The sequence below is a fragment of the Zea mays genome, chromosome 3, assembly GCF_902167145.1.
Source record: "Zea mays cultivar B73 chromosome 3, Zm-B73-REFERENCE-NAM-5.0, whole genome shotgun sequence".
In the NCBI taxonomy this organism is placed as follows: Eukaryota; Viridiplantae; Streptophyta; class Magnoliopsida; order Poales; family Poaceae; genus Zea; species Zea mays.
In genome coordinates this window covers 6,842,116-6,852,378 of record NC_050098.1, presented here as the reverse complement: position 1 = coordinate 6,852,378, position 10,263 = coordinate 6,842,116, and the positions used below count along the sequence as shown (strand labels likewise).

At 39.4% G+C, this 10,263-nt stretch overlaps 1 protein-coding gene and 1 pseudogene across 2 annotated transcripts; both read right to left on the bottom strand.

Annotated features, from left to right (window-relative positions):
* Positions 1–2,047: 2,047 nt before the first annotated feature.
* On the bottom strand, positions 2,048–3,114 carry LOC103651730 (oryzain alpha chain-like; annotated as a pseudogene).
* A 4,702-nt stretch (positions 3,115–7,816) lies between these two features.
* On the bottom strand, positions 7,817–9,850 carry LOC103649637 (uncharacterized). Of its 2 annotated transcripts, XR_002268294.1 has the most exons (8): positions 9,770–9,850; positions 9,549–9,679; positions 9,380–9,455; positions 9,012–9,310; positions 8,542–8,917; positions 8,211–8,470; positions 8,066–8,138; positions 7,817–7,971 (listed from the first exon to the last, which is right to left on the bottom strand). XR_002268294.1 is itself a non-coding variant. In XM_020550662.1 (5 exons), the coding sequence occupies exons 1-5, from the start codon at positions 9,809–9,811 to the stop codon at positions 8,713–8,715; spliced, it is 753 nt and encodes a 250-aa protein (XP_020406251.1). In that variant the 5' UTR covers positions 9,812–9,844; the 3' UTR covers positions 8,508–8,712. The 2 variants fall into 2 exon arrangements, 1 of the variants encoding a protein (XP_020406251.1); XM_020550662.1 differs by lacking the exons at positions 7,817–7,971; positions 8,066–8,138; positions 8,211–8,470 and having other exon boundaries at positions 8,508–8,917; positions 9,770–9,844.
* Positions 9,851–10,263: the final 413 nt, after the last annotated feature.

The following is a 10,263-nucleotide window of genomic DNA, read 5'->3' as shown; positions in this document are numbered from 1 at the left end:
TGACTTACGATCCAAATCTGATTTTTAAACTCGTCGAATAAACGAGTCAGCTTGAACACCCACCAAGCCGCATGTTTCGAGCTCTAAGGCTGGCTCCAACAAGACCCTCTAAAGGGTCCTGTACCCTAAATTTAGAAGACGAGGACGTCCTCTACTCCCTCCAGCAACGTCCTCTAAACGGTACTCTAAATTTAGAGAACGCTGCTGGATTCTCTATATGTAGAGTTTCTCTAAACGGTTCTCTATCTATTTGAATACTTTAAACGACCGGTTTAATAAAACTAAAATATGTACAATACATTTGAGAGTATGACAAATACGTATGTATAAAAATTAAAAAATTAAAATGTGTTTAATATAGGTATTTACATATAGAGGACGTGATTTAGAGGACGTTGTTGGAGAGAAAGTAGATATAAGAGATGGAATCTTTTAGAGAAGACTGTAAAGGACAGATATAGAGGATGTATATAGAGACAGTCTAAATTCTAGACATCCGGTGGCCCGCTATCAACCTCACATGGAGGCGGCCAAAGAACATGTGTGGTCGGCTGAGTCCTCCTTGCGGTATATGTATTAACTAGGTCAGTGCCCGTGCGTTGCAACGGGATCATATAATAGCCAGTGATGGTTTGCCGGACAACAGCGACAGAGAAGCCATTATAGCTTAGTAAAAACCTTAGTTTACAAGGGTTGGGAGCAGTACAAACTGCTTAGTTCTCGCAACAGTTACCTGCTCTATGTAATAACCTTCCAACAAGGTTTAAAAAAAATTGCACAAGCTAAAATTGTACCATCTTTACATATAACGAGCCACATCAAATTATTTGCCAAAGTAAAAACCTTCCAACAAAAGATGGAACGGTAAGGGTCATGACTCATTGTAAGAAAAATAACATAGGCTGACCACCCAAGTAAGCCACGTCAGTCGAACCTGCCTATCATTATTGGCAGATTTGTGGATTCTGAGCAAGAAAAGAAATAAAACAAATTCTGAAGAAGAAAAAAACCTCTGTCGCAGCAAGCGATGTGCAGTGCTGAGGCCTTGATATACAGACGCCGTAAGAGGCAAATTTTATCTTTGTCCTTGCACACTGTAAACATGGTACACCGGCAGATTGATCTTAGTAACGGAGCATGTAGGTCCGGCGTCTGAACCAGTTGTAGTCTGGAAGTCCTTGGATCGGTCCCATCGCAGCAATAGCAACATCCTGAAACAAAAAAAAGCAAACAAACTAAATATTGCTTTCTCAAGCCTGATAGGAAATAATTCAAAGAACACGTTTTTGTTTTTTTCCAAACTAAGTTACTGGTGACAGTAGAAGTTTAGCGTTGAAATGCATGCACGAACAACCATGAAATCAGGAATTGTGACACTCAAGTCAACACACAAATTCTGAATACTCAAGTCAATACAAAATTTCGCACATGCTCTAACAGCAGCAGAAGTCAACATGATATGCGTATGTATAATTTACGGCAACTTATACTGCTAACCTCATGGTACACAGGCCATTTGACAGCGAAGAGCGATGTGTACAGCTACGGTGTGGTTCTTCTGGAGCTGCTGTCTGGGCAGCGCGCTCTGGACAAGAACCGCCCGCCCGGTCAGCACAATCTGGTGGAGTGGGCTAGACCTTACATCACCAACAAGAGGAGGGTCATTCATGTCCTGGACTCACGGCTGGGTTCCCAGTATTCCCTTCCCGCGGCTCAGAAGGTGGCAACCCTGGCGCTGCAATGTTTATCGATGGACGCACGATGCAGGCCTGGCGTGGATCAGGTTGTGACTGCATTAGAACAACTTCAAAGGCCAAGGGCTCACTGAAAAAGATGTCCATCTACCTCTGTGGAGTCTGGAGCATCCTCCTGTAATACTTTAGGGGAGTAAAAAACAAAGAACGGATGATGGTTTGAAGGGCTAAGTGGCTTGTGAAGAGAATATAATATTGCCTTGCTTTGTGTACAACTAGTTGCTTCGTCGTTGTAACTTGGGTCTCTACTTATATATTTACCATGACGAAAGAAACTGGCAGTGATCTCGTAGCTAACTGAAGAAGATCACGAGATGGGCCGAGCATTTACCATGAGGCCTGACGTTGCAGATGGGGTAGTCATGGGGGCAGCAGCTGTAGTGATCGTCGCAGCAGGTGGCGCCCTCGAGCGGGCAGCAGCCCCAGGCGAAGCAGTACTTGCCGTACTCGTAGATGCAGCAGCAGGTGGTGCTGTCAGGGCACGAGTAGTAGTTGTCGCACACGGCGGGCGCCGGGGCCAGGGTTCGGCGGGTTGGCGCCCTCCTTCAACGGGTATGACGGCTCAACCGCGATACCGCACTTGCCGCTGGACGCCTTGATGTTCCGCTCCATCCTCACGTACCCGGACTCGCCCCAGCTGCTGCCCCATGAGTTCTTCATGATCCAATAGTCCTTGCCGTTCTCTGTCCCATAGCCGACGACCGTGACACCATGGTCCAGCGCTGTTCCACAGCTTCCAGTGAAGATACCCTGAGGCCAGGAAATGATAATTAGTCACCAGTACAAAGGCAGATGATTCATGGAGTGATGATTGAATCATTCATCTCGGAATTTAACCAAACGGTCCACAGATGAACCCAGCAGCAAGGTGAGCGCGAATTACCGAGCTGTAGAGCTGAAATGTTGTGCCAGCAGCCTCAATTGCGACACTGACAGGCTGGTTTGCAACTGCCTTCTGCAGACTCTTCTCATCGTTCGCTGGTACATCTTCGTAGCTGTCAATAGTGACAACCTTCGCGTTTTTCTGCAATGGATGGACCCAACACACACACAAGATCAGCAGTAAGTAAAAATGACGCTGCTGGTCTTTGGAAAATCAAGGAAAAACTATGGAAGCGAAAAAAATACCCTGTTGACATCACACCGTCCGTCCGTGCCCTTGTAAGGGTAATCCTTCTCGGTGTCGATTCCGCCATTGTTGATGATGAACTCAAACGCATAGTCCATCAGACCTCCATTGCACCCCTGATTGTATGAAGTGTCACAGTCGACAAGCTCTTGCTCAGACAAGGAGATCAAGTCGCCTGTAACAATCTGGTTGATGCCTTCCACAGCTGCTATTGTTGAGAAAGCCCAACAGCTCCCTGAAAGAGATCAGATTTCAATGTCAATACGCCATCGGTATCATTGTTAAATCCCGCATATCAATTAAAAAAGGCAGCCAAGTAACAACACATAGTTATAAAATCAAAAGAGTGAAAGCTAACCACAATAGAGTGGAAAATATCTTTATGTTTACACCTGCGACCGCAAAGGGGTACTCCCACGTAGTTCGCATTCCTTGCTGCTTCAACATCAGTCTCTTGAAAGAAGCCTGCTTAATTGGTGGATCAGCCACCAGCAACCATCAGATCTTGTTCAGAATTAATCTTATGTGTTTTAAAAACAGGGAGAATACAAACTGTTACTATGGCCCCAAGGTAATCTTCGAAAGTATTGCGGAAGCTTCTCATGAAGTCGGAGTAAGCTTGCATAGGTGATCTTCCTTTCAGAACAGGAAGAATATCACATCCCAGTGATATGTATTCTCTGTTTCTCTTCTAGTATCTATTGGTATATGACAGGTCCGGAACCTTATCCATCTCCTCAAGAACCCATTGTGGCAAAGGAATCCTGGAAAGGTAGTAAATTCCAACCATGAACAAAAACGAGATATGCTTTTAAACTATATTACAGTGAAGTAAAAGTCAGGCACTACTTGTGTTCAGTTAAAGGGTGAGGCCATAAAACAGCACACAACAATCAACGTGCCCAAATTTCATACAATACTTTTGTTCGTTAGAGGAACAATCTCGTGAACCAATGGCTGTTTGGAACACAACAATCACAGCTCCAAGCTAGTACTATCCTCTGTCCTAAATTATAAAATGTTTTAGCATTTCTGAATTTATAGCTTTAACTATGTGTCTAGACATAACTATAGATCTAAAAAAAAGCCAAAACATGTTATAATTTAAAATGGAGGGAGCAGTGTTGTACCATTTCTATTATGTTTCATGCTTGGTGCAGTCAAAGCCCTGACAAACAGATACCCATACTATGATTACAAGGAGCAAAAGGATTCCAAGAATCACCAACTTAATTTTCATGTTCTGTAACCATGTCTTCCTGCGAATCTTCACTCCCTGTTTCTTGAACTGCTGGGCCTGAATTACACATTCCATTATAGAAGGAAAAGAAGCACATAACTCTGTACGTTCATAAGGGATCATGTACCTGAATATATAGCTCAGAAGTCTTGTCTTGGAGTTCACTCAATTTCTCTCCACGGCCTAGAGTCTAAAAATACAAGAGGCAGAAATGGAAAAATTATAAGGAATTGCCAATACAAACTAACTGTAAAACAGACTTTTAAGTGATGCAGGAATTCAACAAATAAATAAAACTATGGCAACATATAAAAAGAACCTTTTTTATTTCTGATTATTACGACGTCCATAGCGGTCATAAGAACAAGTTGATGATTTCAATGCAGCACACTCAACTTGCACAAATACTAACATTTATTAGGACAATGATCTCAGTTAATAATAGTTTACTGTCGTCCGTCGCCCGCTTACGCTAACTGGGAGGGGGAGGAGCGTGACCTGTGGCTGGGATTCGAACCGCGGGAGCGCAGAGTGGGGCGGCACCCACCGTCACTCGCGGCGTGGCATCCACCGGTCACCGTCGCCTGCGTCGAGCGGAGCAGGCGCACCGGAGGGCCGAGCAGGCTCCTTCTTTGCCACGGTGATGGCGGATCGGCGTCCGCAGGAGCTCCACTCACAGTCACTCGCGGCGTGGCATCCACTGTTAATAGATTCAGCACGACCCTTTCTGGATAACTTCTCCTGTCAACATCTTATGTCAAATACAATAAAAATATAAGCAGAAGCCCTTACTGATATTTCAAGAAACTCGTCAAGGTTAGTTGCAACTGTTTCCCAGTAAATATTGGTAACTGGTTTTGTCAAACGGTCACCCTTTCCCATCCAATTATGCTTAAAATTAACTGTTACGTCTTCTGTGTATAATCTATGGCCAATAGTTGAATCACCGTCATACCTAACAAGCAGGAGGATTTCATATGACAAGGTCAGGAAAAAAGAGATAACAAGGACTTATTGACTTAATTTTCTGGAAATTGTTAATGAAAGGATATGAACTTTAAAATGAAAGACTCAAGGTCCAAAACTCAGATAAGACTACCACATTTGAAGCAAATGTACATCCATAGCAGAGTTCTTAATGCATACATGTAAAAACTCTGGTTACCAGGCATGATCTCATAACAAACTTGTAATCATCCAAATGAGGGCAGATGCAGGGTGGAAAAGAGCTGTGAAATTAGTATGAGATGGTTCAAAAATAATTTTATTAACGCAGCATCGCACGCCAAGTGTGGTTAGTTTGACAATAAGAAAACTTGAAAAACTTCATTTAGATTATCTTTTCATTTACCCAAAAATGCAAAAGCAGTCCTTATGGTTTAGAATCTGGATCAGATCAACCAAGCTAACTAAGCGTTCAAAACAGGAACAAGATAAATATCAAGTTTAAAACATACAACCCTTTCAGCATATTCTACATCAGTCTATTGTTTCATTACATCAAATTCTTTCACTTACTGTTTTGAAACCTATTGTTACTGAAGCAATTTAAATTGTGAATATCAGTACTTCATTGACTGTAGATGATAGATCATGAATTCGGCAATGATAAAGAACAGAAAATGACTTACCTACATCAGAATTTCCATAGCCTTGTTGCTGCCAAGGCCTTAGAGGCACATGCATTGGTACAGAACATTTTTCTGTTAGAAAACAAAGATTATCAAGTGGGAAACATCTAGAATGTACTGAAACCACCAAACATTTTGAATCAGAATGCAATCATGGCAAAGGGGACTATATTTTGGAGCCTTTCATATTCATGTTTGGTTCACATCATCGCAAACATTAACTTCCCCTTTCCCACTTTCAGGTTTGGAGGCTACAAGCAGCTTTGGGAGAACAATCTGAAATTACCAAGTGTACCAAACAGGAATACGATGATATTGTAAACCAGTTTAATTCTCAAAGTATTAACATTAGAATCAGGGTTACACTGCCTAAGGTCCTTATTGTTGATAGCTTGGACCTAAATGGTTCCTTTTGTGTAAAGGGCATATGAAGTGAATATCCTTCAAATCTTAAAAATAAGAATGTAGTCACAGTAAAGGGGACTACATTTTGAAGCCTTTCATATTCCTGTTTGGTCCTTTTTGGCATTTTCTAACCACCTCTGGTGGATTACATTTGGTGATTTCAGATTGTTCCATATACTTGAATGCATAAATTGTATTATTTGAAAGTTGAATGCCATGCCATGCAGTGAAATGGTGACGAGACAAGTAGAGAGTTTAGTGAGTGAGGAGACAACAACATCACCTTCTTGATGACCAGCAAATGCTAAAGCAACTGAGATCCTTCTGTCCTTGGACTCCACAACTACAAAAGAGGGTACACGAGCCATATAAATTAATAATTAAGATTTAGTAAGTCCAGATCCAAAAGCAAGAAAGATATAACCCTTTGGTTAGATTAATTGTACTGGTAAGCTCATGTGAACATTCTATTCATGAATGATGAACAAATAGCAACCATATTATCACGTATAAGCAGACAATATGCTCTTGAAGGTAAGAACATCAAGGCCATGAAGGAAGAAAGGTGTACATAAATTATTTTAGCACAACATCAAACTATTCCATGATAGGAAAACAAATTAGCAGAAAAATTGGATTGGTAGCAGATGGACACCGTTCCAATTGCCACCTGGATGGTATAATTGATCAGTCTTGTAGGCTTGTAACAGAGAGCGAGAAGGCAAGGCACCCCCTGCTTAGCTTTAGCTGTTCAACGGTGCCACACAAATTTTCATTCAGAATTACAGATAATCCTATGCAAACAAAAAAGACTTTGTAAGTTGGGTGGCCCTCTTTTCCTATTCGTTAGGATTTAGGAAATTACAAGAATAAGATTATGTGTTGCTTATAGTAAGTTGGGCAATAATATTTGGTGATAGTATTGGTGCTTTGCCGGCAACACTATCTAGTTGTTCCTAACATCATAAATCATATAAGTGAATGGAGACAGTAGGATACCTGTTCTTATTTTTTTCTTTTCTTTGAAAAATATAGCTATTTGTTTCTCTGACCTCTGCATAATCCCAAAGAGGGCGGCGACCATTGCACATCGGTGTCTTGTAGCGTTATCAGACTATTGCTCGTGTCAGTAAGTCGAGCCCAAGTTACCTGCAAGAAAAGGTGAATGCTCTATGACAAGGAGACTGACAGGATGGTTCTTTGAGTGTATTTCTTCCACTTTGGTGGCACCAGTCTGTGGTTTCACCAGTCGCCAGTTGCCTGCTACCTCGAGTAAGCTAGAAAGATCCCTTTGTGCTCACTACAACCAAGCACCGTTCAGCTTAGCACAAAATATAAGAACATAAGCATAGAAAGGAAATAATTATAAAATCATTTGACTCACGAAGCTAGAAGGTGCGATGAGCCCTAACCCTCCATACCTGTAAGTCACTGTACAGTACAATAATATGGTACTTCGTTTCCAATAAAAAGATGGAAACCCATAGGAGTCTTTTAAGCACAGTATTACAGTAGGATAAGCTGAAGCTTCTAAAACACCAATGCATCTTTGAAAGTACAGAAAACTGAACTGCCTTCATATGTGCAACATATAACTAAAATATATGTTGGCAAATGTTCCTAACGATACTACGAACCTAAAAGACAATAAAATTAATTAGGATAATAAGTTGAGTATCATTACAAATAAAATCATATCTATCTGATGTGCCTAATAATTTCTTGTATTTCTTCTGGAATGTTGTCTTTGGATTCATTGTCCTTGTACTTCAATAATTCTACTAAGAATTTGGTCCTCAGGTCATTCCCATTCTGCACATTCATTATTACATATCATAGAACACGATTAATAATCAATTATAGAAGAACAATATTGACAAAGTATTAGAACAAATTGGGTACTCACAGTGCAAATGCAGGGTAACCTTATACCATTCCAATCGTGCATAAAGTTGATAACAAGAAAGCCAGATAAATCCCTACAAATTAAAATAATACGTTGTTACATATATGTAGACAAAATTAATAAGTTGTTCGGGTTAAAAAAATACCAGTTTAATGTTCTTGGAACCCATGTTGGTACTATACGACGCCACATATAAATATCGTCTTTCCATGTAGGATTGGCCAATTCCATGGCAGCATTCATATTATTGGCAATATAATGTATATTATGAATATAATGCATGCTAGGATGATCACCCTTAAACCATGATGGTATAGGCATGGAGTCCATTATATAGATGCTTCTAGTGTCCATGTTAAGTACATATAAGGTGAAGTGACCCAAGAAAGAAAAGGGCAATAGAATCTGCAAGTTAAAAAAATAGTTCAAGTAAGAGAAAAAACAAGATTACAAAAATGATGAAGAGTATAGCTTACTTGTTTGCAATCTGAAACATCGTACTCCATGTCAGGCCAACATTCTAATAATTTTGCCAACATGTTGATATCTGGCTTTGCACGAAGGCGAGGGTCTCGACCAAATTTAGTTATGGACTACTTTTTGTTAGTAAAATAATTATATAATGAACACACTTATATGAATAAAGACTAATTACTTGAACTTACACAGAACTGTAGATCCATGTAGTGGTATTTGTCTTCCAACAAGAACAAGGAATCATTGCATGCGATCATCCGAACAGCCATGTTAAAACAATCTGTATCCATCGGCTTATTTACATCCAATATATCTTTAAGTTTTTGAAGACTTAAAGAAATTGGATAAGGTTTAGTGCTCTGAATCCAATGTTTCCTATTAAATGAACAATTGTTTTTATAGTTAAATCAAGTACATATGTGTTGAATATTTACCATGCATATACTATATGAAATGAGAATTAACTTACTTTAAATATTTGTCGTTGTCTATCCCCATGATATATGTGCATAATACAAACATCAGTTCTTGCGTGTTTGTTGATGTTACTTTAGCAGGCAGAACATATGGAGATATATATGGTTCAATCTGATGTGATGTATTTGACGATTTAGATAACTCACATGGAGTATCGATTATTTGAACATCACTTGAACTCTCTCCATCTTCATCCACATTGTGGTCAAGATTTTGATGTCCTTTCTTTGTGTTTAATCTCGAGTCCCATAATATTGCAGGTAGCTTAAACCTAAACATTGTTATATCATCCTGCAAGTATATAAATATAAATTAAAACAAAAGAAACATTGTTCCTATAAATAAATATACGTCCTCTACCTGAGTTACGTTATCAGATAGGGAGGATCCTGTCCAGTATTCCATATAGTTTATCATCCATAGCCCGCAAGATACCCTAATATGAAATTTAACAGATCAGGTGAGTTTCTATGTATATATGAAAATAAATAAAACCAATTTTGTAGAGTTGTGGTCACATGAATTTTACCCATCGGTTTGCATTTGTGTTGTGATCTTCTCTATAACTGGCCATGATGCAACATCAAGGTTCGACCACTTGCCTTGGTAAAGCTCTTTATGTTTTGCTGCAAGTTTAATCTGTCTTTCTAGACCTTTTAACTATGTGTATATATAAAACATATCAAGATTTATAGATAACAAATAATGTAATGATGAAATAATCATAATATAAAAGAAATGATTACTCACTGTAGTATAAAGGTCTCGGCGATCCGTTATTTGTTGTCCCATAGAATCGAGTACATGTACCTCACTTTTTTTTGCATTCAGAACTGCTAGGTACCAGTGAAAATCTTCTATATTCATTGGAAGGAACACCTTCATAGAACATACATTAACATTAATTTGTAAGTATTGTGCACCAATATATTACATATTACATATATTAAAAATGAGATGAGTTTTAGGTCAACCATGTCAGACTGTAAATAGTTGTCCACCCTTTGTTCAATTGTGTCTTCCTTACAATTTAAGAGCACCTTAGGGTCGCCATCACGCTTAAGCAGACTGGAAATGAATGTGTTCTCCAAGAAGACCTTTCCACCTTCTCTATGAAGTAAATGCTCTTCACCCCTAATACAGTGTATATATGCATTGAGGGCCTGTACACCAAAAGAATACAATTAACAGATCAAATATACATGCTAGCTTTAAATATGTATACCATACTGTATAATATGATA

What these genes read in the sequence shown, in the direction of transcription:
- LOC103649637 (XM_020550662.1), bottom strand. Translation starts at nt 9,811, where the DNA reads ATGGGACAACAAATAACGGATCGCCGAGACCTTTATACTACA. An exon ending in GCCGAGACCTTTATACTACA is followed by an intron (nt 9,680 to 9,769) that starts GTGAGTAATCAT and finishes ATATACACATAG; the next exon opens with TTAAAAGGTCTAGAAAGACA. An exon ending in ACACAAATGCAAACCGATGG is followed by an intron (nt 9,456 to 9,548) that starts GTAAAATTCATG and finishes ATTTCATATTAG; the next exon opens with GGTATCTTGCGGGCTATGGA.